Source organism: Xiphias gladius, chromosome 18 (genome assembly GCF_016859285.1).
Source record: "Xiphias gladius isolate SHS-SW01 ecotype Sanya breed wild chromosome 18, ASM1685928v1, whole genome shotgun sequence".
Classification (NCBI taxonomy): Eukaryota; Metazoa; Chordata; class Actinopteri; order Istiophoriformes; family Xiphiidae; genus Xiphias; species Xiphias gladius.
Genome location: NC_053417.1, coordinates 11014953 through 11030794, shown reverse-complemented (window position 1 = coordinate 11030794; position 15842 = coordinate 11014953). Strand labels below are relative to the sequence as shown.

General features: G+C 39.2%; 1 protein-coding gene across 2 annotated transcripts in view; it reads right to left on the bottom strand.

Annotated features, from left to right (window-relative positions):
* Positions 1 to 1067: 1067 nt before the first annotated feature.
* Positions 1068 to 15842, bottom strand: part of acot7 (acyl-CoA thioesterase 7) — a 51801-nt gene continuing 37026 nt past the window's right edge. For both annotated transcript variants that reach the window (XM_040151816.1, XM_040151817.1), the window contains 2 exons: positions 11928 to 12112; positions 1068 to 1589 (listed from right to left, as the gene is read on the bottom strand). In XM_040151816.1, the coding sequence (XP_040007750.1) occupies positions 1491 to 1589; positions 11928 to 12112 (284 nt within the window). In that variant the 3' untranslated portion in view covers positions 1068 to 1490. The remainder of the gene's footprint in view (positions 1590 to 11927; positions 12113 to 15842) is intronic.

Genomic DNA, 15842 nt, shown 5'->3' with positions numbered 1-15842 from the left:
ATGTCCCAGAAGTCTCATCTTGCCATATAAGATGGATCCTGTCTCCCTGTTTTCTCCTTCTCCCACAAGATGCCTCGACTTCACTGGGGTTAAAAATAGATATATCCCCCAAGTGCAGCTTGAGCCTAACTATTTTTTTTCAGAGGGGAAATGAAAAGCACACACACTGTGCTGGAGGGACTGAGGGGGAAAAAACAATAACCTTCAAGATCCAATGACAAATCAGTTCCTGTCTGTGCAAGAAAAATAGTACGAGGAGGAACAAAGGTCCAAACAAAAAGGTTTAGACCTGTGTTGAGCTTTCATCTTTTTAATTCACTTTGGTTTTAATCTCAAATTAGTTCTTTCCATCTGTTGCGAAGGATTGAAGCTTAACTACTCCTCCAGATAAATCAGATTCAAGTCTAAGAGTGTTCTCAATACACAAATGACAAACCATTCCTGCTAAATATTTGAACAGGACTTTTTATGGCAGGTTACTAATCACAGCCAGTACAGTCCCTGCAGTCCATATGGATATTTATTTCTCACTGGCTACTGCTGTCCCCCAATTCATTTTCCTGATCTTTCTGATGAGAAAGACGCACGTACGGACACTTTTTTTCCCCCCCAGTTCTGGCTCATATCAGGCTGTGAGGAGTCCTCACATCTTATCTGGAGACAAAGAGAGTTAGGCAGGGAGAAGAATGGAGGAGACACAGGGATAAACAGAATGAATGAGAGGAGCAAGACAGTGACATTGCAAGAGAATTGAGACGGACGAGGACATGACAGTAACCAGGAGAAGGAAAGGAGAGCACAGTAAGGCAGAGCAAATGCTGGAGTGAGAGTGTGACAGACAGGCAGAGGAAGACGAGAGCAGAGAGGAAAGAGGGGGAGGGCGGGCGTGGGAGGGATGCAAGTTGAGTCAAAGCCCTTAAGCTCCCCTGATTTCTCTGTGAAAGACACAGTGCTGAAAAGATGGATGGCGTGTGCCCTCTCTGCCAAGGCATGCCCAAGACAATGACATCATCATCATCATCAAACTATCAAGGACATGAAGCGAGAGCCCCAGACTCATGCTTGGATCTTTTATTCATTATTATTCACCCACTTATTCATCATTTTCCTTGCGCTCAGACTATAACGTTGCACTGACACCAATCATGAAGTCTTCATACTTAAAAATCTTCTTTAGTCAAAATAGTACTCTTACTTATACATACAGTCAGACTGTCACTTTGCACTGACAGTGATCATGAATAGTCTTCATACATCAATAATAATCTCCCCAAAAATTAAAATATGTACTTTTACTTTTACATACATGTAGAGCTATATGTGGACACTTTGGTGTGTAGCACAGGAATAAATAATCACAGGTTTAGGTTTAAGAGGAGGCTACAATTACAGAACAGGAGAGAGGGTTTTTATTTCCTTCATTCTGTACGCGTGTTGTGTGGGGTTGATATAATATTGTTGCAGGCATTAAATTCTGGTGAACAATGGCGTCACTCCTGGCGCTCCTTGTCTGCAAGTCTCTTTGCTTTGTTGTGGAGGTAACGCGCTTTGCCTTCCTCAGAACGTTTCTGCTCCTCCTCTCCTTCAATCTGAGAAAAAAGCAAAAAGACAAAAAATTTGTTTTCAGACACATGCATCATTTACACATGTACACTGGAATGTTTCCCCGGCTGTTATTATATTAACCGTGGGCATGAAGCTCTCATCTAATTTACCAGTCTGTGCTATTGAATGTGCCATTCATCTTGCTGGTGACGTACAGAATAAATGATTGAAGCATGAATGCATTTAAATAAACTTGAACAAAAGCACATGAGGTGATCTACAAGACATTTGCAGGGCATCGACAGATTTGAAATTCCTTTAGCAGCAATTAAACAACATATGAGACAACATCGTGATGTAAATGCAAATTTTGTGTTGCTGCAATGCTGACAGCACGGCCTAAAGGAAGGATGGCCATCAGCTTCATCCAGCTGGATGAATACTCATGTTTTCAGCTGTACTATCTACTGTACTGTAGCATCAACCTCTACTTCCATAACAGACTGTTAAAGGCACATTCCAATGCAGTTTTAGCATGTAATACATGGCATACAGTATATTTGTATTATACCCTCTGATACTGATAGGACACCTTCATAACCAGGAAATCTGGGAAGCCCCCAGTGATTTACAGCTACTCTGAATCACTTTTACACTTCTGTTTTTATTCTGAGCAGCACTTTCAAGCCTGTGAAGAACAAATATTCTCTTTCTCCTTCACTTAGCTCAGTTCGTGTGCTGATTCGTGGGAGGAAGCACTTGCTTAGCCTTTACAGTTTAATTAGACTGCCTGGCAACCGTGTGACTTAAACAATAATACCACCACCGGTGACAGTGTCAACACTTACTTTTTTACCTCATCTGCACACTGTTCTTAGGGAGCGGTGGAGTGTGAGCATGTGCACATATATGTTTTTGTATATAAAATATACTGTAAAAGTGAATACTAGCTTTATTAACATGTTCAGATGGAAGCTCTTAGCTGTGACACACCAGGTGGTTGGCAGATTCCAGAGCACCCACTCAGCAGCACTCTGGGTGCAAAGCTGGCAGATGGCACCTTAACTTTATGGAGAGAGCAGGGTGGTAACAGATATGGAAAAACATCATGCCAGGGACAAGCACAGGGGTCACAACTCAAATGTGAAGAGAATATTGAAATACTGAAGCTGAGCTACAAACAAAACACAGATGGGCATATCTTCTCTGCAGCAGGTTCAGGAGTTTACAGTTGTAGTATTGGTGCGTTTGTTGTATAGTGGTTATATAACAGTCAGCATACTGCTCAGTCAATTTTGCTTTTGCCATTCATCTGAAAGTAATGGATAATTTCAGTTCATTGACTTTCAAAGAAGAAAAAAAAACAAGCGAGACCAAGTTTCACCACAGTTCCGACATTTACATAAACACAAATGCTGCTCGGAAAATCAATTTCTCATAAAGTTAATTTCCTCAGTCCAAGTCATTAAACATGTACACAGCCAGGAACTGTGGAACCCTTTCTAGTGTATGAAAGTAGGAAACTGACTGTACAGTCAGTCAGCAAACTATGTATATGAAACTGAATAATAAATAGTGTAAAACCTATAAAAGCCTTTCACATACTATGAGGAATGTCAGGTTTTTCCTTCGTGCTGTTGGGGGGGGGCTCTGTTCATACGTGACAAATATACTAACATATTTTAGTAGTGTTTTGTTGCTGTATATCGTAACAAGTTACAGTAAAACAGTAACATCATGCTTTTCCTACTTCATCACTGCATAGAAAGCAAGCATTTTATTTTGAAAACGTTTACCAATGGTTACCTGAGGCCATGTCGGAAGGTAGACAACTACACATAAATAGGACTCTATTATTATAATATTTTTTGAGCTGGCTGACTCCCTGGATAATCCACCGCCTTTATCAATTCATAGTGTGTAGTAATTAGATAGACTTATTAGACTGTAAGTTAACATTCTAAATTGCACTGCAAGCAGTAAAATACAAAGGGAGCTGCGCAGTACAGTATTATTAAAATAAGCCCCGACAATTCCTCTTTCATACAGCTCCTGTGCGTACCAAAGGCATCCATCATTTAAAACAAAACACTCATTTAAAATGATTTTGTTACAAGTCCAAAAAGGGACTGCAGCCAAGAAACCAGCAAAATGAAACAAAAGTGGTAAAATGTTTAAATTACTTTTGGCCACTAGAATCATTAAAAAGTAATAATGCTGAAATTATTATAGGTCTGTTGTGTTTCTCAGCAGTCACCAAAGACAACCAGCAATTTCATACAAGTTGCAGAACTGATACAATGCCAGAGATGTATATGAGAGCCTATAAGCCTATAAGGACTTTGGCAAACCCCAATTGTCTGGGTATAATGTGTTGAAGAAGATAAATTCAGGGATGCAAATTAATGCATCAAGAGTGTGCACACACAGACATGAATTTATCAAAAAAATCCAAAAAACATACAAACAAATGCGCAAACTGTACTGTGTAAATATAAGTCCACATGGTGGGAAAATGTTGTCTTTTGGTTCATTTATAACAGGCTCTCCAGGCTGTTTGTACCTTTTATTCTCAGTTTCTCTCCTTTAACGTCCTCATAACTCCCCCCAAACAAACTTAACCAAACACCCAAATGTTCCAGTTATTTTTTTTTTATTATTCCAAGAAACTCCGTCAGGTTATCAGCAGAAAATGACATTATTCATTCTGAGAAGAAGAAATGCTCATGAACAGATTTGACTTACATTATGATGTGATTCAACTTGTCTTCTAAATGCTGGTTTAAGCATGATACGGACTAAACTTTTTTTTTTTTTTAAACAATTGTTAGTATTGCTTTGGTTTATAATGGCTTCTTCACTCTTTTACAGTGACAGCAGGAGATGATGTTCTCTGAGAAGTAAGTGAACCATAACATCGGAGCTATAACATCTACAAAGACTTATTACTGATGTTACTACCTTTTTGTCCATGTGTATGTATATGCATACACATTATTTGTCTCACTTTTATTATGAGCGCATTACTGCTAGGCTGCACATGTGCATGCATATGCTAATGTGGATCAGATTTGCATAACCCAATGAGACATTTCAATGCTAATCTCAAAATGTCCTTTTGGTGTCCCCATGTACACCAATTGGTATTCCCACAGTGGCTCCAGTCTAATAACTATGATTATGCAGGATCATCAACTACTACTAGTGCCTCTCTGATGCAAAACCTATCAACCTCAACGCAAAAAGCACTCATGCTTGTTTTATGTGTCTTTAACTTGAGTATTTCCATTCCCATTGTGTTTCACATTTCAGGCAAGAAACTTCTGCCCGCTGCCTTAACTTAACATTATTTCAATTCAACAGATACCACTTTTTGGCTCATAAACCCTACCTCAGGTATACTGTACCATGAGGGCAGTTTGCAAAGACTGGCTCCATTCCATCTGTCTCAGACTGAAAGAGGGGTGAGCAGTAGCTTTTCTTCTCAAATTACAGTTATTTGGAAATTAATTTCATTTTTGTTACTCAAATATTTCATCTGGCATACATTATTGTATTACTGTGCTGCATTCATTCACAATCAGTTTGAACCAATAATAAGATGGAGTGAGGAGATAATACGTTACATTTAAAAGCTATTATGGGGGGCCCTGATAGCCTAAAGGCTAAGGCACATACCACTTTATCGCAATGCCAATGGTTCAGTTCCGGGCAGCAGGACCCTTGCTGCATGTAGATCGCATTGAAACACTTGAAATATCAATCTGAATGCCTTCCACTGGGAACCAAGACAAAGTCAGATCTCAGAGCTTTGGCTAATTGGGCCGAGAAAAACAGCTGTTTTCACCTGCCACGGTGGTTGTCCATTAGGTGGACAGTTGAGTGGAGTGTGACAAACCAAATGGTGTAAACTTGGAACAGGGACATGGCTTGTAAAGGGACTCACTCAGACATTGCTAGCAAAATGCCAGAGGGGTTCCTTTGTGTTGGCACGAGCTGTTATTAGAGTGGGCATGGGGCATCTGTGGTACTGCCAGTGTCTCTAAAGCAGCACTAAGCTGTAACCAACCAGCTGAAAAAAATAATAGCTATCTGAAATGCCATTAGTTTGGATACTAATCTAGAGTCTATATTTTTGTGTGTGACAGAGAGAAATACAAAGAGAGTGAGAGGGATACACTCATACACAAAGGATGACATTTTACACAATGCTGAAAGGTGTTTCATTTGTGAACATAAAACGAATCCTGTCAAATACTCTCCACTGGCTTTTCTTGAATGCTAAAAGGACCTCTGTCCATGGATCCCTCTGTTCAGTCATGATTCATATTTTGTACTGTCTGAAGTTCTGCCTGCAAACCAGTCATCTAACATATTTCAATAGTCTGGGCTGGACTAAATTGCCTAGCACAAGCGAATTTCAAGTTTATTTTCAGACATGAATGGACCCCCGCCATTATCTGGAAAAACCAATTCAACAAAGTACACCTTGCTTTTATATACTTTGTAAATGTTTGGCATTCATTTAAAGAATTAATAATTTGCATTAGTACTAGCTACCGCTGTTTATGTTCTTGTTGGCCCATCTTTGATTTAAAACTAACACTTACCTACTTCTTGTGTGGTGCTGCTGAGGGTCATTATGGGATCTGTAGGTAAATAAAAATGAACCTAGGACTGGATGAGATTGAATACACCCAAAAAGTGATTATCAACACTTAATCAAAAATATCGAACTCGTGTATTGACAGTCTAAGCTCTATGTGTATTATTGACATTCTCACAAATTAATTGTGCCATGTTGCCTCTCCTCACAAAACAGGATGAGAATTGGATGTAATTTAGTTGTGGTTATGGATATTGGACAGTATAGGCTTCAATGCATATTCATGAATAAGATATAATGAAAAGGTCCTAATATTCATAATTAATCATCCATTACAGATTCATGCACTGAAGCGCTATGAGAACAAACGTCGGTATGTTCTCTGTGTCATGCCTTGGATTACCACAGAGGCAGAAATATCTGCAACTGTGGCACGAGTGTACCCATTAACCCGTTGTGGATTGTCTTGAATGAGCGGCATCTAAAAATAAATGGGCATCACTTCATGTGGACTACAGGAGGTTACCATGACAACCAGGCTTGTTTTCATGCCAAGGGAGGCCAGCTGAGCCTCTGCCAAGGGCGGGGGGGGGCAAGATGGGGGAAAAGGAGGGAAGGAGTGATTAAGAAAAGAAGGCAAAAGAGAGATGGAGGGAGAGGATGGGATAGAAAGTGAGAGAGGCAAGAAAGATGAATAGAGGCAGAAGGAGTGAGAGATCGAGGGAGAAATAGAATAAAAGAAGGCAGGAAGGAGAGATATGATGAAAAATGAACAACAATGGAGAGGAATAAAGAGAAAGCAAGATGTAAGAAGGACCAAACCTATTGTATGTTCACCAGGAATTAATCCACTTATTAACAGTAGACTCACTTATTCTAACCTTTATACCTCTGCAGCGGGATTGCTGAATGTGCACACTGTTTTGAGCAACAACCACCTTTTCATTCATACCGTAACACACATCCACACTTGGGTTTCGCCCAGTGTAACCACAGTACAACCACATTCTCCCAGCAGCTGGTATTCAGTCCGCACTGGCGGAGGGTTCACATATGCTGACCTTCTGGTTACTAGTCTGTTTTTCTAACCTTGAGGCAACCACTACCCCTTTTAAATCATCAGAAATACAACTAAGACATATGTGCTAGTCACAGGTGCTTCCAGGCATTTTCGATTATTTCTATGCCAGCCCAGTGTGCACATATATTACTTCAGTGCTTTTCAAGGATGCTGCTGTAGAGAGGCAAAGCACCCCCTTGATATCCTCCCTTCTACTCATACTGTCCTCTTTCCCCACTTCAGCATTACCCACAGTATGCTAACATTAGTGACAGCTCATCTACAACTCCCCGAACACACACACACACACACACACACACACACACACACACACACACACACACACACACACACACACACACACTCACACAGAGTCCCTAACCCCCTGCTGAGCTAAAACAGGAAAATCTAAAAATAGTAAACGCATCGGGCTCACTCGAGTGAAAGTCAGGATGAGAGAATGGGGGAAATGTACCTGCAGTCAAAAATAGCAGAAGCGGTCCTTTCGATCAGGCTATCTATAGAACATAACTGGAGCAAAACCTGCCACAATGTCATGAGAATTTCATTAGTGAAGGTTTGACATTTATTTTTAGCTTTCAGGGGTGTTTTTATATTTAAAGTGAAGGCTCCAGTGAAAGAAAGATAAGATATTCAATGACAATATAAATAAAGAAGAAGAGGAGGAGACTCAGCCTGGTCCTCTGAAATATTTTGAAAATGTGATGTGCAAAAATGTGTTCTGTGTGTACAATATGAGTGAATGGATTATGTGGAGGACCTGAGGGACAAAGTAGAAGAGAAATGTAATCTCCCCATTATTTGTGTCCACAACACATCATTTTATCCTTTCATGAGATTTTGTCAGACTTTGCTGTCCAGGCTGCAGGTAATTAATGCATGAATTAAGGTTTCAGGTCCGGTTTTAGCTCTTTCATGCAAGTGAGCTTTATAGGAAGGAGCCAGGAACAGACATGGAGCCTGTGCTGTAGATTTGGGAAGAAGTACAAACTAAAGAACACCTTTGGCGGCGACTGGGGAAATTAGTCTACATTTGGGCTTCCATAAAGTTGGTGAACGAGGAGAGAGCCTTAGTAGTGGTAGCTGTGAGGGAGTGGAGTTGGGTGTCACTGAAATAAGTTCTAACCATTTACAGTAGCCTATCCAGTTCTCTAAAGATCCTTACAATTAATTTATTTAAGTAATTTCAAACACTACATGGGATAAGTATTAAGAATTCAAAGTCACAGTTTACTGAGGTACATGTTGAAAAACCGGAATAAATCTTAGAAAGGGTTTTTTGTTTTAAAATAGGGATTTCCAGTACAAGCAGATAAAGATGATCTGAGGGAGAGGAATGGGATTTTTTGGCTAAGGAGGACGAGGGAGCGGGGAAGTCATAAAGGAAGATGTATTTTTAGAAAATCATACAAGATAACTTAGCATGCTCTTTTGAGGAAGTTTGGCTTTTTTGGAAATCTGCTTATTTTAAGGCACTTCCCAAGAGTTTGATGAGAAATTGAATCCAACTCTCATGTCTATATGCTAAATATGAAGCTACAACCAGCAGCAGGTCAGATTATTTTAGCAAAAAGATTAAATACAGCACCTCTAAAGCTCACTAATTAACATGTTATATCTCATTGGTTTAAACCCTGTGAAAAAAGAAAGTGTGAAAATGCCCCCTTTGGTAATGTGCAGGAATATTTTTTGGCAAGGTGCAGTTACTTCCTGGAGTCTTGAAATAGGCCTGCATTTGACCTTCTTTAAACTGCAACTTGTCGTTTGTACACTGCTGAGTGCTGGTGGAGAGATTTTGTGATCTTTGGACAGAGCCAGGTCAGCTATTACCCCCTTTCTCCAGTCTTTGTGCTAGGCTAAGATACTTAGTTGATGGCTGCGAGGAAGATTTTGTGTAACCATCCATGTTTTCATGCTAACACAAAGGAGCAAAGTCTTGTTCTCTTGAGGGTGGTCTTCGGCGAAACTTAAAAGTACTTAAAAGGACGCAAAATGACAGCAGTGTTTATCCTTACAAGGTTTATTTGGAAAATATATCAGCATTGCTTTTGATCATTCATGCCTACAACCAATTACAATTAATTAACCCTTTTTTGTGTGTCTTTTCAACTTTTCATCCTTGGAACAAAAAAATCTGCTATCACAACATGCACATGTAGAAATTTTATTTGACGGGACTATTTAGAATAATGGATGGTGGCATTGGCCCGAGATAAAATTAATATGGAAGTACAGGGAGGCCAAATGTTTGTCTTGCTTTGTTCAACTTGCTATCATCTGGCTTATGAGGCTAATTAATGTCACCATTGCTTTTCCATCCCTCACAGTCCCATCTTCACTGTTGGGGGAAATCCAGGTGTTAATTGGATTGACGTGTTAAACCTTATTTCCTGCATGTGACGCTTCTCTTTTATACACTGAGGGACTGACGTGTAAATAAGTTTACTGCCATCAATAGAGCCTGGATGGGCACTCCCTTCTTTTGAGTCTCATCCCAAGTTCAAGCAAGCCAGAAATACCCGTGACTCTGAGCTTTGTCATCCTCCTCTCGCTCATATAAATAATCACACGCATTTGTGCTCAGTGATCTGTCCAAGCACGTGCACATCCAAAAACAAAGCCCTCTCTTACACATACAGACCTACACATGCAGGAGCTCTATTTGTCTTTCTCTGACACAGAAACAAAGTCTGTCTATATTGTATCTCTGTCCAACATTTTCTCTCCAACACATGCACACACACAAATTTCTCTATTCCTGCCCTTGTTTATCTGACATGCTACATCAGAACCCTGGCAGCCCAGGCTCTATTTAGATTTCCATTTATAGTGTTGAGAATGAATTATTAACATCACCAAGAGATTTTTTTTTCAGCCTCTTTTCATAAAATTGAGGTGAACAGAGGAAATACAATGACTCTAATTATCGCTGCAATCCCCTGCCATTAAAACAAAAGCCACGAGCAGCTTGTGCAAGAGTGAAAACCAGGTAATGAATTCATGGAGGGAGGCAGACAATGGGCAAACCAAATGCGGGGTTTTTGTGAAATGGAAATAGGGGAGACCCTCAGGCACTTCAGAAAACGCCGACCAGCGGAGATGCAGATTCGATGCACATTTCTATGCAGGGGCACAAGCAGAGAACTCTGTTCCCAAATTGACGTGTCATGCTGTTAAAGGTTGATGCTGCACCTTTAAGTGTGTGAGAATATTAATGGTAAGAGGGGTCACTGCAGCACTTGGTGGCATGACAACACACCTATAACAACCATTTTCCACGCTTCACTCTCAGCCACACTGCCAATCTTGGATTTCTTGCTGCACATTTCTTATTACAAACTCATGTTACTTGAAACACGGCAGGACATGGTGTTGTGCTTCTTTTAAGATCTTAGGGTGAGTTTGACAGTAATTTGTCGTATACATACTGTATTTTTCGACAGGCTTTGGTTTGATGATTTTATTATCACTGAAATGTAAGAAATGTAAATGTTAAAATGAATTGCAATCCTTTAAAAAAAAACCCTTTATTTAGTGCTTGGAATGTGATTTTAATGGCTCCTCTATTGTCTAAATGAAACAAACTGACAAGCTGACTTCATCTCACATAAAAGTTGCACAGGTTTTAAAGGGATCATCACGGAGAAAATCAGGGTGTGTGAATGTTGCCAGAAAATAATTTCAACATGCTGAGTTAAACAGATGGCCTGTGCATACAATGTTTGCATATAAAAAGGCTTTGGACCATCGTGTAATAAGAAGGCAGATCAAACAGCAGGCGTCCCTCTCCTATCTTTAGGTAAACACACACACTTTACATACAGACAATAAGTGCTGAGTCAGCCAGACTTTGCCTTCCAGGGATGTTGTGGGGATATTAGCATTATGCTCTCAGTGATTAAGGACAATACGCAGACACAGCAAAGACTTTAATGCACTGAAAAGACACTAACAGGCGAAACTGCCAAATAACGGACAGTGCCTCTCATGCTCTGAGCTTTCCAAAAGTCACAGGTGCCACTGACTAAATTAATTTTACTATCAGGGAACAAGAAGAGAAACAGAAGAGTGAATTTACTGAATAAGTCGTGAAGAAACAGTCTACAAACATTAAATTGTGTGTGTGTACGTGACATTTAGTCAGTAATAATTTACATTTAGTTGAGTTTTCAAAGCAGTTGTCATTACAATGCTAATCTTTTCATATATACAACTTATTTGTACTAGCCTGTAAAAATACTTTGTCATTTCTTTTTGGCAAAAAATACAGAACAGCAAAGATCATATCTTCTCTGTAGAGTAAATTTTATATTTCGTCATGTTTTTTTTTATTCAGGAGGTTGCCCAAGGTCAGGTATCTGATTGAATCTTTATCAGCTCTCACGATAAACAAAGCCGAACAGGGTGTCCAGTCCTCAAAAGTGATGCCTCAGCATAAATCATAAAAATCCATGGCCTGATTTTTTCACCATAAAAAAGCTGGCAGACTAAGAAACCAAGGTTTTCCACCATGCTTGGTGGACAACAATCAACAAACAATCCACATTTTAATCTGTGTAAATGACCTGTGTAAATGTTTGCAGTCTGTATTTGGCCATATCTGGATATAAAATGATTTATAGGATCAAATTAATTCTACATTCAGGTTTTAATAAAAAGACAAACTTCAGAGGGCAGAGCCTGGATGGTACTAACCTTAAGAGGAGGAACAGGGAGAGGCTTATTGTCCTTGTCCAGGGAGATGAAGGTGAAGAAGGCAGACACAGCACGATATTTCCCTTTTTCTGTCTCCACCAGCGAGGAAGCATCTACCAACACTTCAATTTCCATTGACTTGTTACTGACAAATGTGAGACGCCCTGTCACCGTCACCACACAGCCTTGGAGAGAAGAGGAATGAGATAAGAAAAAAATGTTTGACATTAAAGCAGTATACTGGTTTTCAGTGTTTTTTAATGCAAGTAAGTATGCTGCCGTACAAGACGCTTTCATTGCATAAAGAAAAGGAGAATATCTCAAACTCCTTTCATCTTGATTTAACAACATTTCCCAAGAACACCTGAACTTTTAAAAATCTTTGCATTTGATTCAAGCTACTCTGTCCTTTAGGCATCCACAGAAAAAGAAAAGTTTTTATTTAAAGTTTATTATTTGTTATTTAAAGTTTGAGAAGGGTAAAAAAAAAAAAGAAGTTGTGAGAGAGTTATCAGGTTTTGCAAAAATAGAAATATCTTGTTGTAGTTACCTCACACCAAAATTACTAAAAGTTTTAAATCACCCAAAAACTTGAACACAACTATACTCATTTTACAAAAATCAAACTAGGGACCTTCATGTATAGCTATACTGAACAGGAACTGAACATGAAATCAGCTGGTATACTGATATACTCAGACTAGGAATTTTTACCATCTGCTCTTGCAGTCTACTTCACATTGTTGCATCATGAACTTCTGTTCCACTGAGAAAGTCAGCAGAGTGAGACAGGCAGAAGATCTCTGGCTGGAAGAATTTCCGAACCACAGCCAATCGATCTGTCCTCCCTTTTTCTTTCAGATTAATACAAAGTAGGATGTTCTTTTCTGTGCTAGAGTAAAACTGAAAGGTTGGAAAATAAGTACAAATTAAGTTGTATTTTAGTCAAAACCCTTTTAAAGAGGTTAATGTTTGTTACCATATATTCAGAGGACACATTGTGTCCACTGCTGCAGAGCATTTGCTACCTTTGCTTTCAATTTCAGCCTGAGATTCATCTGAGTCATCTAATGTTTGACTCATCGAAACTTACTACTCTCTCCCTTTGTAACGGCAGGGAGCTGGGAAGAAACAGTCAGCTAATAGCACCGGGCATCGCTGATGTGTTTCTTTATTCTCTTTCATGTGTCTGTACTGTATTATTAGTGCTGTTGCCATAGAGATGAGGGGAGAAGCGCAGTCTGAGACAAATCTCAAGAATATGACTGATCTTATAAAACAGTCAATGTCTTAAATAATCAAAGACATACATGGAAAGTGAAAAAGGCTTTCATATCAGAATATGTGCTGCAAGCCACTCTGACGTTATGTTAACAATTTCTGCCAGCACCACACTCGGTTGTTGTTTAGTGATGGAGCTCTCATGCAGGAAACTCTTTAGAAAACTCATGATGCTCAGAGTTTGAAAGCTGTCCTTATTGGGAAAAAGACAACAGCATTGGCCATCAAATAACTAAAATGACCTATGTTTGTCTAGGTTTTCAGAGACAAGCAAGCTCTTGTTGTCATGCAAACAATCGCTGGAAACCCCAGTAAAGTAGAAGTACTACCACAAATAAGAGGAGGAAGTTGATGGTTTGGTATATAAAGTGTGTGACTCTTGCACCAGAGACCATGGTTTGTTTGGACGGGGGCTGCCAGTAAGGTTGGCTTCTTTTAACCAAGACACCAATGGACTAAACTTCACTAGGCCTTAACCAGACACTGCAGATCAGAAAATGCTAATATTAGATTTTGAAGGCACTAACAATGTGCTAGAGTTTACAAGATATGTACCAATATAATTTTTTTTCAATCATCTCAACGTACAGTTGCATTGCAATAATAACTGAAAAATTGGAAAATCCTCAGTTGTGTTAACACATATTTCAAGGAAAGTGGTAATCATTCAATTTTAGCAAATGTAAAACTCTTACTAAATATGGTGTGTTGCTGCCTTTGGATCCTGCTCTTAAAAAATTTTCAATAGACTTCCTTTGGCACCTTTTCAAAACCAAAGTGTGAGTGTTCCTCTGAACATTCGATTTCACAGTAAAAAAGTTCTGCTCCCTTTTTCTGGCTCTGCTCAACCGTATTTTCCCTATAGACAAGCAGGGTGAATTACTGTATGAAGTTTTAATTTTTGTAAAACTTTCCCAGTGTCCTGAAAAGCTTTTTGCGTGTGACAAATCTCAGTGTAAAGTGTATGGGTCGGGTCAGCAAGGCCAGAGAAAGCGATGCTAATGCACACATGCACTGGGCTGCAAAACAACGAAGCAAACATAAGAGGGAGAGGGAAATTTTAAGGTGTTATGCCCTGAGTGACCACCTTTCACTGGAATAAAGAACTTAAATTCAGGCAGTTTCCTGTGCATTGGAGAAAATATGACAGCTCTGAATTAGATTTTTTGGTGTGAGTTAAGAAAAACTGATTGCTAACCTTGTTCTCACCCCTCTATCTGATACTTGTTATGAAATCTTCATTATGAGAGATCTTACATGCCAAGAGATTTGAGAAATGAAATCAAGGCGATGATGAAAATCCCACTGAATAAAGAACTCAGAAAAGGTGCCATGATTGTATAAGAAATCAGGATAAGTTATGGCAAAGTAACAATCCATTCATTTCCATAAAGCTTGCGAACCTAGCACATACACAGGAAGCATTCATTCTCTCTCTTGTTGTCTGGCCCTTTGAGTGTTTTTATATGTTACCCCCAGGAGCCTGACTCATTCAGGTAAACTATCTCTGGCTAGATGTATTAGGCTCAGTGAGGTATGGTCTGCTCAGTGACATTAAACCAAAAAATGAGACTTGATGAGAATGGGTAATTTTTTGAAGACATTCATGGTTAATAATTGATTTATGCAGAAAGTGGATATGGACTTGTGCAGCCATCTCTGAGGAGCTGTTTGATATAACTCATTTGTTGTGAGGCGAGTTCTTTGTTCTGGGGCTTGCTGTTGTATGCACTAAGATTGGATTGTACTTTTGAGCCATAGGTTTGCTATTTTAGCTACAGTCTAGTGAATAGAGTTTGGGTTTTTTGGACCGGAGGGAATATGTTTCTTAGGTTTTGAAAATAAAACCAAGAAATATATCGAGAATGGCATTTTGTTTCTTGTTATACATTTTCCTCTTTTCAAGGAGCTTTCTGGAAATTGCATTTTTGCATTAGGAAGTGGCCAGAAAAGGCTACAAAAGAATGGAACAAGGCAATATGCAGATAAAATAAAAGCCCTCACTTTTGACAGCTTCTCCAGATACACATTAGGTAGATGACATTGTTTCTTTTGTTGCTGATAAACATAGAAGTGTCTCATATTCAGATATATACAGTTCTCCACCCGAGGAACTTCTTGATTTAAGCAAAACCATGGAATTATAATGATTCTGATTCAATACAGATTACAAAGTATCGTCCTGATACGTCTTTAAATAAGTGAGATATGTGCCTCTAAGATAAATTCTCCAATTTTATGAATTTCTAAAGTTCATCTTAAACTAAAATTGCATATCCAATATTGTCTACTCTTCTCTATTAGCATGGGAAGTACTAGTGCTCACTTTATTTAGCATAGTTACCATAAATGTACTGCTTTTTTCAAATGATTCGAACCATTCTTGTTTGGTGGGTCAGGGTTGCTCCACACTGGTAACAATTTAAGAGTCTAAGCAGCAAACAGCAGAATTACTTTCCCCAGTCTATCCATTACACATATCGTCTACAAGTACAAGTCCTTTCCACATAAAGAGTAACACATAACACACAGAAGCTTTTAGCTTTTAGCTTGGATTTCCTCAAATCCCAGGCTACAATAATACTGTAAGTCCTCTCATCCCTGTCACTACACTGAACAGGTCAACAAGTCGAC